The 22,768-nt window shown below is 36.8% G+C and overlaps 1 protein-coding gene across 7 annotated transcripts in view; it reads right to left on the reverse strand.

Moving 5' to 3' along the window:
- Positions 1–22,768, reverse strand: part of CCDC50 (coiled-coil domain containing 50) — a 179,718-nt gene that overhangs the window by 100,278 nt on the left and 56,672 nt on the right. For 4 of the 7 annotated variants that reach the window (XM_050779270.1, XM_050779267.1, XM_050779271.1 and 1 more), the window contains 2 exons: positions 17,823–17,929; positions 8,781–15,592 (listed from right to left, as the gene is read on the reverse strand). In XM_050779270.1, coding sequence (XP_050635227.1) covers positions 15,573–15,592; positions 17,823–17,929 — 127 coding nt within the window. In that variant the 3' untranslated portion in view covers positions 8,781–15,572. Of the gene's footprint in view, positions 1–8,780; positions 15,593–17,822; positions 17,930–22,768 lie in introns of those variants that run through there. The other 3 variants (XR_007723317.1, XR_007723318.1, XM_050779266.1) reach the window with 1 other exon arrangement.

Raw genomic sequence — 22,768 nt, forward strand, 5'->3', positions numbered from 1 at the left:
AGAGTAGAGATAAATGAAATAGAGAACAGAAAAACAACAAAATCAACAAAACAAAACTTGTTTATTTGAAAAGATAAATGAAATTATAAGCCTTTAGTTAAGACTGACAAAAAGCATAGCAGCAAATGACTAAATTAGAAATAAGAGTAGAAACATTACTATCAGTCTTACAAAAATAAAAGGATTATCTCAAATTTACAAAAATAAAAAAGGATTATAATAATATGAACAATTGTATACCCATAAGTTAGATAATCTAGGAGAAAAGAACCAATTCCTGGAGACACAAATTGCCTAAACCAACTCAAGAAGAAATGCATAATCCCAACAGACCTGTAGTAAGAAACTGAATCAGTAATTAAAACACTCTCAGGCTGGGTGCAGTAGTTCAAGCCTGTAATCCTAACACTTTGGGAGGCTGAGGCGGGTGGATCATGACGTCAGGAGATCAAGACTATCCTGGCTAACACGGTGAAATCCCATCTCTAATAAAACTCCAAAAAGTAGCTGGGCGTGGTGGCATGCGCCTGTAGTCCCAGCTGCTCGGGAGGCTGAGGCAGGAGAATTGCTTGAACCCGGGAGGTGGAGGATGCAGTGAGCTGAGATAGCATCACTGCACTCCAAGCATAAATAACAGAGGGAGATTCCATCTCAAAAAAAAAAAAAAAAAAAGTATAGGACCAGATGGATTTGCTGGTCAATTCTCTAAACAAATAAGAATGGAAAATAATCCTTCCCAAACTCCTCCAAAAAATAGGAGGTAGCAATTCCTAACTCATTCTAAGAGGTAAGCATTGCCCTTTCATGCCCACTTTCACTTGTTATTCAATATTGTACCGTAAATTCCAGCCAAAAAAGTAGATTAAAAAATATATAAAAGGCTGATATAGTTTGGATATTTGTATCCTCCAAATCTCATGTTGAAGCATTAGCTCCAGTGTTGGAGGTGGTGCTGGTGGGAGGCGTTTGTGTCACAGAGGCAGATCCCTCATGAAAGGCTTGGTGCTCTCCGCATAATAATACATTCACATGAGATCTGGTTGTTAAAAGGAGTCTGGGAACTTCTCCCTCTCTCTTGCTCCCTCTCTTGCCATATGACATGTCTGCTTCTCCTTCACCTTCCACCATGATTAGGAGCTTCCTGAGGCCTTCACCAGAAGCAGATGCTGGTGCCGTATTTCTTGTACAGTCTACAAAACCATGATCCAAATAAACCTCTTTTCTTTATAAATTACCCAGCCTCAACCATTCCCTTATAGAAATACAAAATTGACTAATGCAGAAAATTGGTACCAAGGAGTGGGGCATTGTGATAATGACAGCTGCAAATGCAGAAGCAGCTTTAAAACTGGGTAGTAGGCACAGGTTGGAATAGTTTGGAGGGCTCAGATGATGATAGGAAGACAAAGTTTGAAACTTCTTAGTCTGTTTAAATGATTGTGACCAAAATGCTAATAGAAATATGGAGAGTGAAGGCTGGGCTGATGAAGTCTCAGATGGAAAAGAGGAACTTACTGGGAACTGGAGCAAAGATTACTCTTGTTATGCCCTAGCAATGAACATCGCTACATTTGCCCATGCCCTATGACTTTGTGGAAGACCGAACTTGAGTGATGACTTAGGGTATCTGGTGGAAGAAATTTCTAAGCAGCAAAGCATGCCAAGATGTGGTGTGTCAGCTTCTCATGGCCAATGATCAGATATGCAGCACAGAAAGAACTTAAAGTTGTAACTTATCATTAAAAGGGAAGAAGAGCATAATAATTTCGGTAATCTACACCCTGGCCATGTGGTAGAGAAGGAAAGAGCATTTCCAGGTGAGGAAGTTGAGCAAGCAACCATTACTAGAGATATTAGCATGAATAAATTGGAGTCATGTCCTAATAGCCAAGACAATTTTTAAAAAGGTCTCAAGGCATTACAGAAATATCTGAGGTGGCCCTTCGCATCACAGGCCCAGAGGCCTAGGAGCAAAGAACAGTTTCAGGGGCCAGGCCCAGGGTCCTGCTGCTCTCTGCCACTTTGGAGAGATGTTCCCTGCATTCTGGTGGTTCTAGATGCAGCCAAAGCTCAAAGGGACCCAGATACAACTCACGATGCCATTCTGAAAGGCATAAAAGCTGTAAGTCTTGGAAGAATCCACAGAGTGGTTAAGTCTGCAGGTGTACAGAATGCAAGAGTGGAGGAGGTTTGGCAGCTTCCACCTAGATATCAGAGGATGTATCAGAAAGCCTAGGTGCCCAGGCAGCCTGCTATAGGGGCAGAGCGTCCACAGAAAACCTCTACTAGGACACTGCCAAGGGAAAATGTGGAGTTGGAAGCTCCACAGAGTCCTCACTTGGGCACTGCCTAGTGCAGCTGTGGGAAAGGGTTCACTGCTCTCCAGACCCCAGAATGCTAGCCACCAGCAGCGTGCACCTTTAACTTAAAAAGCTGCAGACATTGGACTCCAACTCAGGAGAGCAGCCACAGAGGCTGCACCCAGTAAACCCACAGGGGTAGAGCTGTCTAAAGCCTTGGGGACCCACCCCTTGAACCAGTGTTCCCAGGATATGAGACATGAAGTCAAGAATTATTTTGGAGCTTTTAGGTTTAATGTCTTCCCATCTGGGTTTTGGACTTGCTTGCCAAGTCTATTGCCCCTTTCTTTTGGCCAACATCTCTTTCAGAATGAGAATGTTTACTCAATGCCTGAATTACCATTGCATCTTAGAATAACTTACTTTTGATATTACAGACTCATAAGTGGAAGGAACTTGCCTTGAGTCTCAGATGAGACTTTTGAGTTGATACCAGAATGAGTTAAGACTCTTGGGGACTATTGGGAAGGAATGATTGTATTTTGCAATGTGAGGACATCAGAGTTGGGAAGCCAGGGGCAGAATTATATAAATATTTAGATTTCAACTCCAAATCTCATGTTAAAATGTGATCTCTAATGTTGGAGGTGGAACCTAGTGGGAGGTGTTTGGGTCATGGAAGCAGGCCCCTTATAAATGGCTTGGTGTTCTCCCCACAGTAATGATTTCATATGAGATCTGGTTGTTAAAAAGAGTCTGGGACCTCCTCCTCCCTCTTTCTTGCTCCCTCTCTTGCCATGACACACCTGCTATCCCTTGGCCTTCCACGATGACTGTAAGCCTCCTGATGTCCTCACCAGAAGCAGATACTGGTATCATGCTTATTGTACAGCCTGCAGAGCCATGAGCCAAATAAACCTCTTTTTGTCAGAAATTACCCAGCCTGAGGTAATTCTTCCTAGTAATGCAAAACAGACTAATACAAAGGCATCTCAATTTGAAAGGAAGAAGTAAAACTACCTGTTTGCCTATGATATAATCCTATATATTGAAAATCCCCATGAATCCATAAGATAGTTACTAGAGTTAACAACTGAATTCAGCAAAACTGCAGATTCTAAGATCAATAAATTAAAATCAGTTGTTTCTATACACTAGTAATGAACAATCAAAAAAGGAAATTAAGAAAGCAATTCCATTTACAATAGCTTCTAATATACCAAGGAATAATAAGGAATAAATTTAATCACAGGTGTGAAAGACTATACACAATAAATTACAAAACATAATTGAAAAAAATTAAACATAGCATAGACATTCCATGATCATGGATTGAAAAACTCAGTATAGTTAAGATGGCAATGTTACCCAAAAGACCTGTGGATTCAATGCAATCCTTATCAAAATTGCTACAGTATTTTTGTAGAAATGAAAAGGCTAATCTTAAAATTCATTTGGAATTGCAATGGGGTCCCTGACAGCCAAAATAATCCTGAAAAAAAAAAAAAAAAAAAAAAAAAGGAGAAAAACACTGGAGGATTCACAATCCCCAATTTCAAAACTTACTACAAAGCTCCAGTAATCAAAATAGTGTAGTAGTGGCATAAGGCTAAATATATAGACCAATGGAACAGAACTGAAGTCCAGAAATAAACCCACAAACTTATGGCCAATTGGTTTTCCTTAAAGGTGCCAAGTTGATTCAATGAGAAAAAGAAAATTTTTTCAACAAATAGTGCTGAGACACACATTAGGTTTCCAGATGCAAAATAATGAAGTTAGAGCCCTATTTCACACACAATTAGGATGACTATTAGGGAAAAAAAGAGAAAAGAACAAGTGTTGATGAGGATGTGGAGAAACTGCTGATGGGAATGTAAAATGGTACACTCATTATAGAAAACAGTTTAGTGGTTCTTCCAAAAGTTAAACAGAGAGTTACCATGTGACCCAGCAATTCCTACATATATAACCAGAAGAAATGGAAAACAGAGACTCAAATACTTGTACTACAACGTTCATTTAAACATTATTCGCAATAGCCAAAAGGTGGAAACGATCTAGTGTCTATGAATAGATAACTGCATAAACAGAATGTGATATATACTTAGAATACTCAGCCACAAAAAGGAACGAACTGCTGATACATGTTACATGAGTGAACCTCGAACACAGTATGCAAAGTATAACAAGCCAGACATGAAAGGAGAAGTAGGTTGATTCCACCTTTATGAAATATCTAAAACAGGCAAATTCATGGAGACAGAAAGGTTAGATTGCTAGACGTTGGGGAAGAGAAAGAATCGGGAATTACTGCCTAATGGGTACAGAGTTTGTATTTTGGGTGATTGAAAAGTTTTGGAAATAGTAATGACCAACACTGTGAATAAAATTAGTATTTTATTTTACTAATACTGGATCGTACACTTAAAATAGTAAAATTTCACACTTTGTTATGCAGATTTCATAATAAAAAATACACCAGCAAAATAAATAAATGCAGAACATGCTAAAAGAAAAAAAGGAAAAGAAATTGCCAAAATAGCTTTAATTTTCCACTGGAGGAATATGAAATACTACCAATAGATTTTTTTTGAAAGAGTAATAAAAATGAACATGTCTCACTACACATTAATTTAGTAATTTAAAATGTGGCACTAGACAAAGGTAAGAAAATTTTTTAAACAGAAAATGTATAGAATTAGAACTATTACAAGTGGATTTCAAATCTATAAAAAATGGGTTGGCTGTTTAATAAATAGCATAGGCAGAAACGAACAGAAAATAAGTAATTACATCAAAATGAATTCCTAGTGAAATAAATCTCAAAACCTAATTAAAATGAGATTAAAATATGTAAATATTGGAGACTTCCATTTCTAGGAAATAAAATAGACATACTTTTCCCTATGCCTCCCACTAAATACAACTAAAACACCTAAACATATTATAAAACCAACATTAGACTCTCAATAAAAAATAAATAAGTCAAGGAACTTCGGAACCTAAGGAATATGGTTTCCCTGGGCTTTCTTGTTCTCTTATATATATCGGACTAAGAAAACTACAAAGTTTTCAAAACCAGTAGTCCTCAACTTTTTTGGCACCAGGTACTGGTTTTGTAGAAAACAGGTTTTCCATGGACAAGGGTAGGTGGGCGGGGTGTAGATGGTTTTGGTATGAAACTGTTCCACCTCAGATCACTGGGCATTAGATTCTCATAAGGGGACAGCAACCTAGATGTTCTGCACATGCAGCTCACAATAAGGTGTGCGCTCCTATGAGAATCTAATGCTGCTGCTGATCTGACAGGAGGCAGAGCTCAGGTGGTAATGCTCACTGGCCTGCTGCTCACCTCCTGCTGTGCAGCCTGATTCCTGACAGGCCAAAAACCAGTACCTGTCCATGATAAAATGATCACTCCACTAAGACATGACAATCCTAAATGTGTATGTATCTGTGATTAATATTAGGTGTCAACTTGAAGGATACCTAAATGGCTGGTAAAGTATTTCTGGGTGTGTCTGTGAAGGTGTTGCCAGAGGAGATTGACATTTGTGTCGGCGGACTGGGAGAGGAAGACCCACCCCCAATATGGGTGAGTACCATCCAATCAGCTGCCAGTGCGCCCAGAACAAAGCAGGTGGAAGAAGATGGGATCAACTTTGCCTGCTGACTTTTATGGCTGCCTTCTTTCTCCCGTGCTGGATGCTTCCTTCCATTCGTCCTGCCCTGGACATTGGACCTCAGGTTCCTTTGGCCTTTGGACTCTGTGACTTGTACTAGTGGCTTACCATGGGACCTTGGGCTTTGGCCACAGACTGAAAGCTGCAGTCAGTTTCCCTGGCTTTGAGGCTTTCGAACCTGGACAGAGCCGGTATCAGCTTCTCTCTTCCCCAGCTTGCAGACAGCCTATAGTGGAACTCCATCTTATAATCGTGGAAGTCCATTCTTCGTAATAAACTCTTTCATATTTATATCCTATTCGTTCTGTCCCTTTGGAGAACTCTGCTATATACATATATAATACACACGTACACATATGGAGTATCAAATGACAGCTGCAAAATATGTGAAGCAAAAATGGATAGCAACTGAAATAAAAAAATAGACAAATCCAGAAGTAGAGACTTCAGCACCTCTCTTGACAACTGATGGAATAACCAGACATAAATCAGTGAGGATACAGAAGAACTCAACAATACCAACGGCCAACAAGATCTAATTAACATAAAGATGGCCCCTGATTGTATGACAATGGTGTTAAATCTGGATAAATCTATCATAAATTGAAAATATTAACATGAAAAGGCACTTTCAACTTAATGACTTTATGCAGACATAACCCCACAATAAGTCAAGGAGAATGAGTATATAGAACACACTACCCAACAGCAACACATGTGCTTTTCAGTGCTTATGGAACATATACTAAAATAGGCAATATCCCAGGCCATGAAACAAACTTCAACAAATTTAATGAAATTGGAATCATGCAGAGTGTATTCTTTAACCACAACAGAATCAAACTAGAAATGGGAGATTTTTAAAAGGTATCAGGAAAATGGTGGTGGAGCAATTGAACGTGCAGGCAAAAAACACAAAGCTTATCCTAAACCTCACACTTTTATACAAAAATCCACTCCAAAATGGAGAAAATCTTCAAGATGTAGGGCTACGCAGAGTTCTTAGGCTTGACACCAAATAATAATCCATAAAAGAAATTTTATACACCAATTGATATACACCAATTGGTACTGTCCAGACCAGAAAAGGCCGTTCTCATACATACATAAATCCTTAGAGTCAATGACAGAGTCACCTGTGTTTGAGAGCCCTGCAGCCTGGTCAGGGACATGAAGGAATGAGGGATTGACAGGTCAGCAGGAAAGGTTTCAAAAAGATTAGTTAGGCACAAAGAACACTGCTAGTGATGGCAAAGATCAGGTAATGACACAAAATAATTTAAAATGGCAGGCATAATTAAGGGTATGTTATGATCTACATGACCAAAACCAAATTTGCATGATTAGGCTGAGGAATTGATAAGAAAAGTGGGTGTGTCCTGGAAGTATGGTAAGCAAGACATACTAGTGGAGTTAATTTACAAGAACATCCAAAGACCATTTGAGGAAAGAGGCTCAAATTTCAGCCTTGGGAATAAAACATAGAGATGGATATTGGTTAGAAAAACACATAACAAGTTAATGACAATCTACTGGATGTGGAGATAGAAGTAGCAAAATAGTGCAGTAAAGAACAAAAGATCATGGCTGAAGCCTTTCATGATGGAATGTCTAGGAAGTCTTTGTGATTTTGCAGGCACCCAACAGTGAATAAAGCTGCTCTCTTCCCGGCAACATCTTAAAAGAAACCAGCAGCCCTTGACAGCAGGAATCCTCTAATGTTATACCTGAAGGAGTGCTTCAGGCAAGTGAATTGAGATACAGCAGGATAAATGATGTCCCAAGTTCCTGAAACAAGCTCATAGCAAAACCTGGACTAGGACCCCATATCTCCTTATTCCTGTAGATTTCTTTACTACACTGATTTTGCAGCAGCCTTTAGTTTTGTGTTCGTTCATTTAAGAATGATACCCAAACACAATGGGGGGTGGGGGGGTTGGTCTTCCTGCCCTTGAAATGGAGGCAAAATTGTCTTGAAACTGTGACTCTAGGATTTGCAGTAGTCCAAAACCCTCTTAAAGGTTTCTCCAAATTTCTAAGGTGTGCGAGGTGGACGGTGGCTTCTTAGCTGCTTTAAGAAGGAACTTTCTAGTATGCTACCTCTTCACATGGCCACATGGCCAAAGCCTGACAATCAGACTCAAATCATATTCCCCATAAACCACCCTATCACCTTGAGTACCTCTTACCACAGATTAAAGGGAGCTATTTTACTTGCATATTTAATTTTTTAATTGGCTTCTAGATGCATCAACTTTTTCCACTGGCAACTTTAGTATTTGAGATCAAAGGTTGAAATCAACATACCAATCTTCTTCAACCAAATAAAACAGTATCACCTGCACATCATTAGTACTACTCAAGATCTAGCAGAGACTACAGAAATCATTTAGATTCCCTGCTATATTTGCCATAGAGGAATCTGAGGCCTAGAGAATCTGCTCTAGGATGGCTAAATAGTGACATCTTTATAAATAAATTTAGTAGTCATTGAAAATATTATTTTTAACATACCTGATACATTTTTGCAGAATCATTTCCGACATCATGGCTATTCTATCAAACCAAATAAGATAACAAAATTCTTATGAAGGTAAAATATTGAATAAATCAGTTATTAAAAATATCCATTTTCTCAAAATACATTTAAGTGTCCACAAGGTGTCAGGTACAGCGCAGAGTTGTGCATGGGGTCTTTAATCACTGGAATTATTGTGTGAATACCCATTTACCTGTTTTCTTCTCCCAAATACATCAATCAAACCACCAAACACCATACACAAAACAAAGCTACTTCTCCAACTGATCCATACTTGGCAGTATTTATTGAGAATTTCAATACACCAGGCATCGTTATGTTATACATATTTATAGAAAGTGTATGGAAATGGAGTAAGAGAAAATTTTACTGTTATTAAACAGACCTATTAGGGTCATTTTGTAAAAAATAACAATCATAATAATACTTATGATTGCTATTTACGTAACTTTCCCTGAATGTTCTAAAGAAACAACAAAAACATGAGACAGAAACCACTGACTTAACAAATGGATGACTTTATTAAGAGAGAAGGACAAGATTGATATTTACCTTGGTCAAACCATCCAGGAAAACAAAGCACAAAGACTTAGAGAATACTTTGGTTTAAAAATTATTCATAATATCAATATTAAACTTGATGTTTAAAGAACCCAATGAGAAATATGGTGTAAAAAACCATGAAAACACAAGCTTGCATAGATGAATTAATGTAGATGTACAATTGGCATTTAAAAGAGGAGGTTTGCGTTTTGGGAGTGCCTTAACGATGTTGAACACCTGAACCTCCCAAGACACATGAAAGTCACCAGCACCACAATTCTCATTTTCCTCAATGAGGTCATGAGCAGGAACAACTTCTGCTGTATGGAGGTGAACTGAAAGAGACTCTGCTTCCATTGGCCTAGTCCAGATGGGTGTGTATATTCCCATCAGAACCCACCACTGGTCGCCTTTAAGGCATCCACAAAATGTCCCTCACAGTTTCACTTAATGTCTAGATAGGCATGTAGTTTGAGGCAGTCTCTTTGTTTTCTGTCCTCACACAGGCAACTATATTCCATCAAGGTTCTGTTCAATTCCACGAAATAACTATTTCAAAGCTGCATATTCTTCTGGGGCTTGGTTATAAATCCATGAGCATTTGGAATAAAAATCCATTTGTTTTATAAACATATCCACATTCCAAATATCAAAGCGGCACTTACTAAAGAATCTGAAAGTGCCCAGGCAACGTGTAGTCTCTCTCTCAAGAGATCACTTTTCTAAATTATGAGACAAATGACAGCATCACCTCAGATTTCCTGAGCAACTTGATTTATATGAGCAAACTCTTGTACTTTTTAATTCAGCACCTTTTCAAAATAGGTGCTGGGATGGATTCTTCTTAGGGAAAACCCCATTACAGAGAATTCTCATTTTGGAGCATCATTTTTATATTCTATCTCCCCAGTGTATCCTCTCAATATTTATACTACTTTATGAAATAAATACTGGGTTGCCTGTAAGAAGAGAAAAATATAGCTCTTTCTGAGAAACAGCATTTGGCTTGCAGTTTACAGCAAGAGCTGAAATTAGAGACCATAGGGATTTCCAAGGCCAATTTGACCAGAAGTACAAAAATTCTGATGTCAAAAACCCTGTCGCCAAATTTAATAGCTAGAAATTATTTTAGCAATTATAGCCTGAAATCCAGCACGACAAAAATTTATCCCAATTCTGTATGTCATAGTATGTTCTCTTAGCCGTCTTCCCGTACTTGTTCTTGCTCCTTGATCTTTTGTGAAGCAAATGTTGCTCAAACCCATCTTTCAATTTTTCTGTTCTTTATATAGGAACCTCAGCAATGAATAACAGGGCACTAAGTTACACAATTAATTCTGTCCTTATCTGAAATGCTGAAACCTGCACAGTGCTGGTTCCCTATGCTATGAAGTTACTCAAAAAGAGAAAAAACATTTTCTAGTTTGCTGAGAATGTACAAATGCATCTTAAACCTATTAAAATGTTACTAGGCAGTGTTCACATATGTATATGTAAGGGAAAGAGAATGGTTTTTAGAGCCACATATTTCTACAACTCAACATGAGTACTCACACGATTGTGTTAGCTTGTGGTATCAAATAGAATCACCACTCTGGTGTCTTTCTTATCACAGCAAAAGTTTTCCTGCTTTTCTCTTAAAAGTAATAAAATAGAAACACTCTTCACATTAGCAAATCTTCCATTTCAAGTAAATGTCTCTGTTTTGGTTTTCTCCTTTTTTTCTGTTAATGGTTAAGCACTTCAATACACAAGGGTGTTGGTGAAATTCTTACAAATAATCTGAATGTCTTCACTGCATAACAGAACCTTTGGAAGTATCTTCTATATCGTCACCACAGAAGACAGTCAACTCTCAATTACTCAAGAAGTGGCCACCTGGTATGAAGGATTTGGCCAGGAAATTCTCTCTCCTTCTACCAGTCTTTTTGGTCATGCCACTGTTTATTCAGAGGTTGACAGACAACATGAAATAAAATTATGTATTTATTGTGTTACAGATCAGCCATAAGTCAGTGGCAGAAAAGGTCCAAAGCTTCTGATGACAAGGATGCTTGGGGATCATCTGTGAATGTTAGATCTCAATGGAAAGCTGACTGTCAGTCACATAAAGGAAGTAACGTACACTGACATCGGTCAGAGTCAAACTAATTTTAAGGCAGTACTGCTCCTCACAAACAGCGCTGGCATAAAGTGCAGGTCTCATTGTAAAAGTTACTCTGCAGTAGTAAGATTTTCTCAGTTTACTCCTTCTTTCTTGACTTCTCTAGAATTAAATTTCAGCATTTCTAATGACAGTTGTTAAATACCAGGAGCAACAATATCCTGACTCTTTCCTTTAATATTCTTACCTCTCACCATGGATAAAAGAGATTCTTCCACCAATAATTTGAATGACACTGTGCCCCATGCAGCATTAACAGGACAGTCTCCAGTTTGCTTCTACCTGCCCATATTACTTACCATGGGCTAAAAAGAAAAAAGTATTCTATCAACAGTAAGATAAGCAGATATGGCTTTAAGACTCACAGGCACCACCAGAAATGAGAAAATGGGACCATTTTATATAGTTCTCTATGAGCAGTAACAGACAAAGTAATTTAAAGATCTTTTTTCCTTTTTGCTGAAGCATGAGCTTTTGATTTTGTTATGATTGTTGCATCAGAATATGGCACTCAATATACAATGAAGTCTACCTTAGCACTCCCTACACAAATACCGCCTTCTCAAAAGGGAAAAAGCCTTTGGCTACAAGTTCTATTCTATTATCAGTCCTTCAGAAAGCTGTTCACACAGAGATCTCACTCCTTTATTAGGCTGAAGATTTTACAGCCAATCATCATAGTTATCTTTCAAGAAAATCATCACTGAATAATGAATCATCTCGGTATTCCCCAAAGTGATGTTTACACAAAGACAGGACATTAAAAATCTAGGACCTAAAATGTTAAACCACTTATGGGGTAAAATGAATGCACCATATTACAGTAGGTATTTCCAATCTGGCACAACACGAATTTCAGACAAGTTTTCACAGTACTAAAGAAAATTAATAATCAGTTAAAAGCTAATTATTTTTATACTGAAAAGTTCTGACTTTGAGGGAAAGTGATGAGCAACAGTCAGCAATGAATTCCCTCATCATCCAGCTCAGCTTCAGTACACATTAAAGAAAAGGAGGGTTAATGAATTGGGTCCAGAATTTTCTAGAGTGAGTTCAGTAAACACAAACACAAGGTCACACATTTTGGAATCTGTTGACCTAGATCCAAGCAGTCATTGCCATTCTAAAAAGGTTTTCCTCCTAAGAGCATCTATCCATATCTTTCTTTTCTAATTCAGCTATTTCTCTATCATCAGAACACCTAGGGTTAATTTTCATTTTCTGTTTTTGTAACTTACTGGTATGCTGCTGGTGGTTGTAAAGTAACTTGGGAAATAGCAATTCAATAGTATGCAAAGCCACTTTCTGAAAATCACAATGTTCCTTTAAATATATGTAAAGCAACTGTCCAGTCCCAAAATAAAATACTTATGTCTAATAAAATACATATGTCTAACAGTGGTTTGAACGCAAAAGTCAAATATTTTTCAAGTCAAAACATTTAATTTGACTCTTATCTAACTTTACTTCCAAACAATGATTTATAAAATGTGGAGGAGAGTGGGTGTCTATGTCAAGCAGCCTTATGATAAGGCTCCATAACTTATTGTGCTTATTCAACAATACAGGTGTTAATGAGGCCTGGCCTCCAAAGAACAAAGATACAGAAATAGAAAGGTTTTCCAAGGCCAGAAGTATTAGTTTACATCACAACATTAAAGCATAATACATTGTGGGCCTAAAAATTAAACTGCACGTGTTCTTGCAGCAGGAACAATAACAACAAAAATAAATGCTTCCACATTTATATAAAAATGACCAAGTAAAAAGCAGAGAACACAGTGAAAAGTGTCTGGCAGTTCATTAAAATACACGAGTTGCTTCTATAGTCTCAAACATTATTACATTATTTGAATGAGAATGAGTAAGAGGATTTAACTGACTGAATTGCATTTCTATCTCCTTATTCATAGGGTAATAATTACTCTGATATTATTTAAAAAGTGTTTGCTTTACACAAAAATAAAATAAACATAAAATATTTTAAAATTGTAATCTTTTAAAAACCTTTAAAAAAAGTAACAAATTTTCAATAAAGATGTTGAATTAGCTATCACAAGGGAAATACCACCTTTGGTCACTTACTAAGACAGCTGAAACACTAGCATTCCGGGGAAGTGTTAAGTGGTATGAAATTTTTTTGAATAAAGTACCTCCAGTTAACATTTTACAATAATAAATAACTGGATGAAGTACATGAGAGGCAAGAGAAATGCAGAATTTTTAAAGTAAAACTGATCATTGTATGAGATAGAAAAATAAATATTTATGAAATAAAAAATGGCAAATGATTTTGCCTAGTTATCAAATAAAAATACACTTTTTTTCCTTTAAAATTACAATAAAAAAACTTTGAAGGACACGAAACAAAATCACAGGGCAGATAAAGAAAAATATAGCATTACTATAAATAAACAAGGCCTAAGCTTTGGATATTGAAACCACTATCTGGAATTTGACTTAAGGCCAGGACCTTCCATTTTGTCTCCAACTTCCTTATTTAAATGGAGGTTTTTCTTTATCATAGCTATAAAAAGTCCTGTTATTTTCCTTTTCCTCCATTTCTCCAAAATAACTATATAACGAAGGGATGCAGATTATCTTTCTGATTAACATTTGCCCAACACTTAATTCAGATGATTTTACTTCAATTCCTGTAATACACAAACTTTATGAAACTACAAATCTTTCTCAAAATGAGCTGCTTGAATATTGTCCAACTTTAAAGACTATCTGAAAAGGCAAACAGAAGGCAATTTCCAGTAGGAAAAAAATTAACATTTTTCTCTAGTGACCTATATATTTCTTTCCTAACAAAAGCCATATTGAAATGCCAAGAATTTCAGATTTACACAATGAAAAATAATAGCAAGTCAAGTTATATATGAAGGTGGGGGAGAGAGAGAGGGAGTACAAGTGAGCTTGATTGCCATTTGTCAGCTAAGCAGTATGGGAAAATAAATATGGCAGTAAGGTCAGCAGCTACACAAAGACTCAATTTCTTGAAGAGGGGCTTGAAGGTCTTGTACAAAATACAATCCCTTGAACAAAGGAATACTAATGTTTAAAACCAAATACTTGGCTGGCTGGATGCAGTGGCTTATACCTGTAATCCCGGCACTTTGGGAGGCCGAGGCAGGTGGATCACTTGAGGTCAGGAGTTTGAGACCAGCCTGGCCAACATGGTGAAACCCCCTCTCTACTAAAAATATAAAAATTAGCTGTGCGTGATGGCACACACCTGTAATCTCAGCTACTCTGGAGGCTGAGGCAGGGGAATTGCTCAAGCCCGGGAGGTGGAGGTTGCACTGAATCAAGATTGCACCACTGCACTCCACCCTGGGTGACAGGGTGAGACTCCACCTCAAAAAAAGAAAAAAAAAAAATACTTGGATAAATAACCACTTTATCAAATTCAACTTCAAGTTGAATTAATCTAATTATTGGTATGTAAACACAACATTATTGAGAGGTTATCAACAAATACAGATATGACTTTAAGCAAGAGAAAAACCTCAGTCTACAGCCAGAGAAGGATGGCATCATTATTTATGCAATCATCTTTCAATTCCATTTCCTTGGCTCTACAAGTAAATCAAAAACAAGAGATGGAATACAAAGATTTTCATATATCTGAGTTAAAATTTCAGAGAACTAAATTTTTGTCAATAAATACCAATAAATGGTCCATTGCCCAGGGGCTTCGGAAAGCCTTGCTACTGAGTCAAAAGCTGAGTAACTGTTAAAGAATGCTATCTAGGTCAATCTCCCCAGGAGGGCTGAGAAGGAATATGCAAAACCTCTATAGTCCATCTAGTCAGAATAACATATTTCAATTGCTTCAAGAGTTTCTTTTTTGAAAATACTTTATGGTAGTGATTTTCTTTTCCTAAAGAATACAAAAAGCAAAGCCTCTCTCCTTCAAAATATCATACACTAATGCAACAAAAAGCTATTTCTTATATTCTTTTATTCTGCGTTGCATCCAAACATTGTTTTACTTTAATCATTCATCTCCATAAAATTTGAATTGCTAATTAAAGCCTACTCCCTAGATACCAAATTCCATACCTAACAAAATGGCAGTTTACAGAGCTCTTAGATATATGCAGCATAGAGGTGGCCAATATTCAGAAGCTACATTTTCTTATACTGCCCAAGTGATTACAAATAACCAAAATATTTGAAATGAATTAAAAATTATTTATGGTCAGAAATACACTTGAGGATAAATCCCAGGAATGCAAACACAGGAGAAAAAAATAAGTGTAGAATTCATTCTGTATCACCCAGTAATATTTGCTATAGTGAGTCCATTTTCAAGGCAGATTCCTAGGTTTTTAATGCTTGTAATGAAAACCTGGGGAGGGGAAGAAAAAAGGAAACACAATTAAGGAAAAACCTTTGAAACTCAGACAGCTTTTTCTCCCTGCCCAAGTAAAATAACTTTATTTCTATACATTTCAAATGGTACTTTATTCTTGATTGTGACGTATATACAGAATCAATGTGTTAGTTTAGTATTATGCATCAAATGTATGTCTAAGACAGTAAGGTCCCCCTCAAAAGGTGATACATGTAGTTTGAGAAAGAAAAATACGAGCTACTTTGTTAAATCGGGAACAGTGAAACTGCCACCAACTGATGGAAGCTGAGGTGGGATGTTTTGATGAAGATGTTTATAATGTCCAACTAACCTTATTTTTAAAATAATGTCTTTTATCTTCTTCTCAGTATGGGATGCAAGTCAGAATGGTGGGGAGGGAAACTTTCTTAAAAATGCCAATGCTGGACAACCTCCATCCAGAGATTCTGATTTAAGTATTCTAGAGTGTCATTTTTGCAATGGTATTTTTAAATAACAGCAGAAAATGTAATTTAAAGACATTTCGGGACATTATTATTAGACTTAGAAATGAATAATAACAGTATCACCTAAGTCTTCAAAAATCCTAACCAAAAAACGCATCAATTAATGAGATCTAATATATTTGCAAAGTCTACTGCACTCTGCAAACTTCTTTTACATATGTGATCTTTCATGATCCTGACAACTCTGACACTTTCCATTTAGACTGCCTCCATTTTGTAGAGGAGGAAATCAATATAAGAAACTATCTCTTTCAGCATTTCATTTTACAACTCTCATAAATATGTACATAAGTGAACCCAGATCCTTGCAAGAGCAAATATAACCCAACTGTTCGTCTGTCAGAGGCATCTGAACCAGAGCAACTCCATCTTTAACAGTGGCCGGATAAAATAAGGCTGAGACCTGCTGGACTGCATTCCTAGGAGGTCAGACATTCTAGGTCACAGGATGAGATACGGGGTCAGCACAAGACACAGGTAATAAAGACTTTGCTGATAAAATAGGCTGTGGTAAAGAAGCTGGCCAAAACCAAGACGGTGACAAATTTGAACTTTGGTTGTCCTCACTGCTCATTATATGCTAACTATAATGCATTAGCATGCTAAAAGACACTCCCACCAGAGCCATGACAGGTTACAGATGCCATGGGAACATCAGAAGTTACCCTATAAGGTCTATAAAGGGAAGGAACCCTCAGTTCCAGGATTTGCCCACCCCTTTCCCAGAAAACTCCTGAATAATACACCCCTTGTATTAATCAGCATATAATCAAATAACCATAAAAATGGGCAACCAGCAGCCCACACTGCTGCTCTGCCTATGGAGCAGCCATTCTTTATTCCTTTACTTTCTTAATAAACTTGCTTCTACCAGTTTACTCTATGGATTCCCCTAGAACTCTTTCTTACACGAGATCCAAGAACCTTCTCTTGGAATCTGAACCGGGACCCCTTTCTGGTAACACATTTTAAAGGTTTCATCCAGTTTAGATATCCCTATTTTTTCTTTATGCTTTGTTCCATTTTTCTTTTGCATAAAAGTTACGTGGGAGTTGTGCATGCATATTTTAAATCTAATTAATAAGAGTCATGGGCAGATAGGAAACAAGAGCCACTCTAGAAAATGCAGTCCTGCAGATCTAAATGGAGGTCACCATCACCCTTTAAGAATCTGATGAAAGAGCTGGGTGCGGTGACTCATGCCTGTAATCCCAGCACTTTGGGAGGCCGAGGCAGAGGGATTACTTGAGTCTAGTCTGGGGTGACATGGTAAAACCTCATCTCTACAAAAAAAAAAAAAAACAGAAATTAGCCGAGCATGGTGGCACACGCCTGTAATCCCAGCTCCCTGGGAGGCTGAGATGGAAGGATGACTTGAACCCAGGTGGTGGAGGCTGCAGTGAGCTGCGACCATGCCACTGCGTTCCAGCGTCGGGGACAGAGTGAGACTCTTGTCTCAAAAAACAAGTGAATCTGATGAAAGCTTCTAGAGGAAAATGTAAATAAACAGAATATCTTACATACAATTTAGAGTGTTCTGTTTTCTGTTTTTTGTCTTGTTACTGTTTTAATAAATGAGGAGTGCTACAGCAATGTGCTGAGAGAGTAACTTATTTTTGCACTCTAGTGGAACACAGAATTTGATTTTTCCACAACAACATGAGGCTTATAGTTTTTTAAAAAAAGATCCTAAACTTGACCATACACACTCTTCTTACCTTTATGAGAGGACTCTGATTTTGAGAAATGCCGTGTGGAACTCTGCTGGTTTGTAAAATGAGTGTAATCCAAATCTTCACCATCTGTCACGATAGGTGGTGGTGGCCTAAAAGAAAGCCAAAATTTAAAGGGGCATTCTAAGTAACGCTTACTATAACTCCACCTCTCATTGGATTGAAAGGTAAAAACATTTTCTCGTGAAATCAAAAGCCAAAATGCTTCAGAATTCACACTGTAGTTCTTGGACAGTTGCATGGCCTTGAATAAATTATTTATCTTCCCGTTCCTTTGTTTTGATGTCATAATTCAATAAAAACAAGTATCTCCTCAACAACTGACACATGTTAGGAACTGTGCTAGATAAACAAAGATTAGTATGATGTGACCACTGACATTTATAAGAAATAAACTTTGTTTTGGTGCATCTTCCCAAGTCAAAGAAAAAATAAGAATAAAGAACAGAAAAGAAGAAAATAATAAAGTCAGGGAAGAAAGGAAAGGAAAAAAAGAGAAGAGGGAAGGGTAGGAGGCAGAAAGGAGGGAGGAAACAGAAACAAAATTTCATGATCAAGGTTCCTTTATCCACTAGGTGGCAAAACAGATCTTAATATATTTGCAACTTCTATGTAATACACTTGTAAACAAAATAAAAAATAAAATTTTTACTACTCTAAACTTTTTATTAATTACTTAACATAGATTTATGCAAACATGTGGCACTGCAGCAGAAAACCTCTCATTCTTTATTTCCCAAAGGTGTACTCAAAGTTTGCACTAAAGGATAGCACCAGATTAAGATTTATCAAATATATAACCATACTGTAGGCCATTATGTATATTTATATGTAAAATCTAGAAGCCATAAGTATTCTGAGGTTTGTAAAGTTAAAATTGGTTTGGTACAACGGGCTCTGTCATGTAAAAATAAAAGCAAGTGTTTTCAAATTTTTTATCTTGTCCTCAAGCAATAAATCTTTCCCTGGGTATTCAGCATCCAGAAGAGGTCAGCATGGGATATAAACTGGTACACGTGCTGAGGACTATGCTACAGGTTCTACATAGATTATCTCAATTAACTTTCAGGACAAGTCTACATGCTAACTATCACATACATATTTTAGAGTCAGATTAGGTTAGATGAGGTAAATAATCTGTCCATGTTCACACAGCTGTTAAGTGGCACACCCAGGCCTCAAACTCAACTGGATTTCAAAACCAGTGTTCTTACCTACTCTAGTATGCTCTACTACATACGTGTGTATTTTTATCAGGAGGAGCATCATCTGTATACAAGACTATATGTATATATGTGTATTTATATATACGCATTTGTATATTTTCACAAGTATACTTTCATAAGTATCTATACTTATACTTTCAAATATCATTTCATGCATTTGTTGTATACATATAAGTAATGGAAACAGTGAATAATACATTTTTCTAATTTTTATTTTTAAATCATTTGTTTACAAATATTGGAAATTAAATAGTGTTTTTCTTCAATACCTGATATTTATAACACTTATCTTTAAAAAACAATGTAAGACTCGGTAGAAAAATTGAGACAAATCAATCTGACTCTAGGATTAAAGAACTTAGCTTCAAAAAGCAAACAAGTGGCTTAAGAAGTGACTCAGGCCCAAGAAAACAGAGTTAGTAGTTAGAGTGACCTAGTCTGTTGCTCTCTCTTTTATTAATGTCATTAGGCAGTTAAAAATCAGGAAACAGAAGTTGAGCGGGACTCACAAAAACAATCCATGATTATTGCCTCACCATCAACTCATCATCACGGAAAAGCATGCTAAAGTTATGAAACAAAGCACAGGATGCCCAGAAGTTTTCTAGCATGTCCATGTAAGGATAAACAAATCAATCTAGAATGGCTTCAGTGCTCTTAAGTATACTGTTCTGCTTAGTTTCGTGTTACACAGAGAACAAATCTTGCTGCCAGGAGTCCTACATCAAATTATTTTGTTATACCGGAGACAACTGTTTTAAAGTTAAGGGCTTATATATCCAAGTTAGAAAAATCTTATTAACCAACACTTTGTTGTATAGTTTATTGTTTAAGACTGCCTGTTTCCTACCTTTCTCATGAAATAATTTACATCTTTAACTTAGTGATATAGCCAAATACTTCATAATTCACTTCAAAATTCATTTAAGAAACCCTCCTAGACACTTAAACCAGGATGTCTCCCTATGTTCTTATCATCTTGTACTTTTCATCCATAGTACTTAACACAATCGTAATAGTTATTTGGATAAGTATTTTTTTAAATTACAAACTCATGAGAACATGACAGAGTTCATTCTTGTTGACTGATGTGTACCCCAATTACGTGTGAGCAATTATTAGGATGCTCAATAAATACTGGATAAATGAAAAATGGGAGACAAATGTATTTCACATCCATAAGAATGCTTAAGGAATAAAACGAGATTTATAAAATATTTATTTTTTCTAAGGAAAAAATGTAAGTAGAATAACAATATTACCATTATAAAATCCTGTAGTTAAAACAATTTGGAACACGGGTTGAAATTTTTTCCAGTTACAAGAGTTAGAATTCAGATTGCTAAGTGATCCTCTATTTCCTTAAAAACAGTAGAAAACTTCTTTCAATAGTGTTTTGTAGTTCTCCTCATAGAGATCTTTCACCTCCTTGGTTAGAAGTATTCCTAGGCATTCTGTGTGTGTGGTTATCGTAGATGGGACTGAGTTCTTGATTTGATTCTCAGCTTGAACCTTACTGGAATATAGAAATGCTACTGATTTTTGTACATGGATTTTGTTTCCTGAGACTATGCTTAAGTTGTTTATCAAGTCTAGGAGATCATAGATGACACAAATAAATGGAAAAGCACTCTATGCTCATGGGGTTGGAAGAATCTACATTGTTAAAATGTCCAGGTCAGGCACGGTGGCTCATGCCTGTAATTCCAGCACTTCGAGAGGCCAAGGCAGGCAGATCACCTGAGGTCAGGAATTTAAGACCAGCTTTGCCAAGATGGTGAAACCCTGTCTCTACTAACTATACAAAAATTAGCTGGGCAAATAGCTAAGACATGGAATCAACCAAAATGCCCATCAACAGTTAATTAAAGAAAATGTGGTATATATACACTATAGAACACTACACAGCCATAAAAAAGAATGAAATCATATCGTCTGCTACAACATGGATGCTTCTGGAGGGCATTATTCTATGTGAATTAACACAGAAACAGAAAACTAAATATTGCATGTTCTTACTTATAAGTGGGAGCTAAATCCTGGGTTCACATGGACTTAAAGATGTGGATAATAGACATTGGGAACTCCAAAAGGAGGGAGGGAGGCAAGGGCTGAAAAACTTCCTACTGGGTACTCTGTTCACTATCTGGGTGACAAAGTCAAAACTACAAACCTCAGTACCACACAATATACCCTTGTAACAAACCTACACATGTATCCCCAGAATCTAAAATAAAAATGGCAATTTTTGAAAAATAATAACAAAAGTTAAACACACATACACAAAGAGTAGAAAATTCTGTAACAGACAAAGAAATTGGATTGTTGACCATAAGTATTACAAACTGTACATGAGAATTTGTTTCTCCTCTACTACTACTATTACCACACTTCAGTAATAAACATCTTGACCTAGGAAGTGCCATGTTTTTCAATCCTTGAAACCAACTCTTTCTGTATAGCTAGCTAGCTAAACTTTCCCACCATGATTAAATGTGAAAGAGGAAAACCACAGATTCTAACCAGAAAGCATACATTCTGATATTAGTTGTGCAAGGTATCTACATATGCAAGATATATAAGCTTTAACGTTCAATAATGAAAATACAGGTTTCATAAAATTCTTACTTTTTTTTTGGTCATATATACAATCCTTTTAAAATGACATTTAAAGACAAATGTTCCTCTAAGATAAAAACAAAAATTTCGCCTGCCGGGCGCGGTGGCTCACGCCTGTAATCCCAGCACTTTGGGAGGCCGAGGCGGGCGGATCACAAGGTCAGGAGATCGAGACCACGGTGAAACCCCGTCTCTACTAAAAATACAAAAAATTAGCCAGGCGCGGTTGTGGGCGCCTGTAGTCCCAGCTACTCGGGAGGCTGAGGCAGGAGAATGGCGTGAACCCGGGAGGCGGAGCTTGCAGCGAGCCAAGATCGCGCCACTGCACTCCAGCCTGGGCGACAGAGCAAGACTCCGTCTCAAAAAAAAAAAATTTCTATTCTACTAGCTGTAAGTCACTTTTCATTCACTTATAATAGTCATTTTTAATACAGGATCATTTGATTATTCACTCTTTCAGTATGCCAAATATTTCTGAAGTATGTATTACATTCCAAAAACTCATTTTCAGACTTTAATAAACTTTCTTAAGAAATCATCCAATACTGTTCCATCATATATGCTGTCAATGGTATTACTATTCTAAAGAGACCAAGGATTTGAAGACCGCAGAATCAGCCTAAAGATGATTTAAATTCATTTGACTAAAAAAAAGGATAATAATCCAGATGTATTTACTTAGTGAGAACAGATTAGCTGCTGCTTCTTTTACTTGGATACTTTGGGAATGTACTAACCCTACAGAGTTCTAAAAAAATGTTTGGTGTGTGCTTAACCAAAAGCTACAAAAGAAAGATTTTATATAACTAGACAGAATATGCCACTATTGTTCTCAGAGCAATACAAACCCAATGTAATTTTCTGAAGGGTTATCTTCTGAAAGCAAATGAGTTTTAAAATAGAGGATGACTTTTTAAGGACACTAAATACATTCACTTGAAGGAAACAAGTCTAGGAACTTCAGTGTGGGCATGAGTAGCAACAACAGTGTCAATTATTCAATGAAATAAACGTTGTAAGAACTGATAAATAATAATCAAGAATAAAATTCAAATTTGAATAATTCAGAGTTTTCAAAATGTTAAA

This window comes from Macaca thibetana, chromosome 2, assembly GCF_024542745.1.
Source record: "Macaca thibetana thibetana isolate TM-01 chromosome 2, ASM2454274v1, whole genome shotgun sequence".
NCBI classification, from domain to species: Eukaryota; Metazoa; Chordata; class Mammalia; order Primates; family Cercopithecidae; genus Macaca; species Macaca thibetana.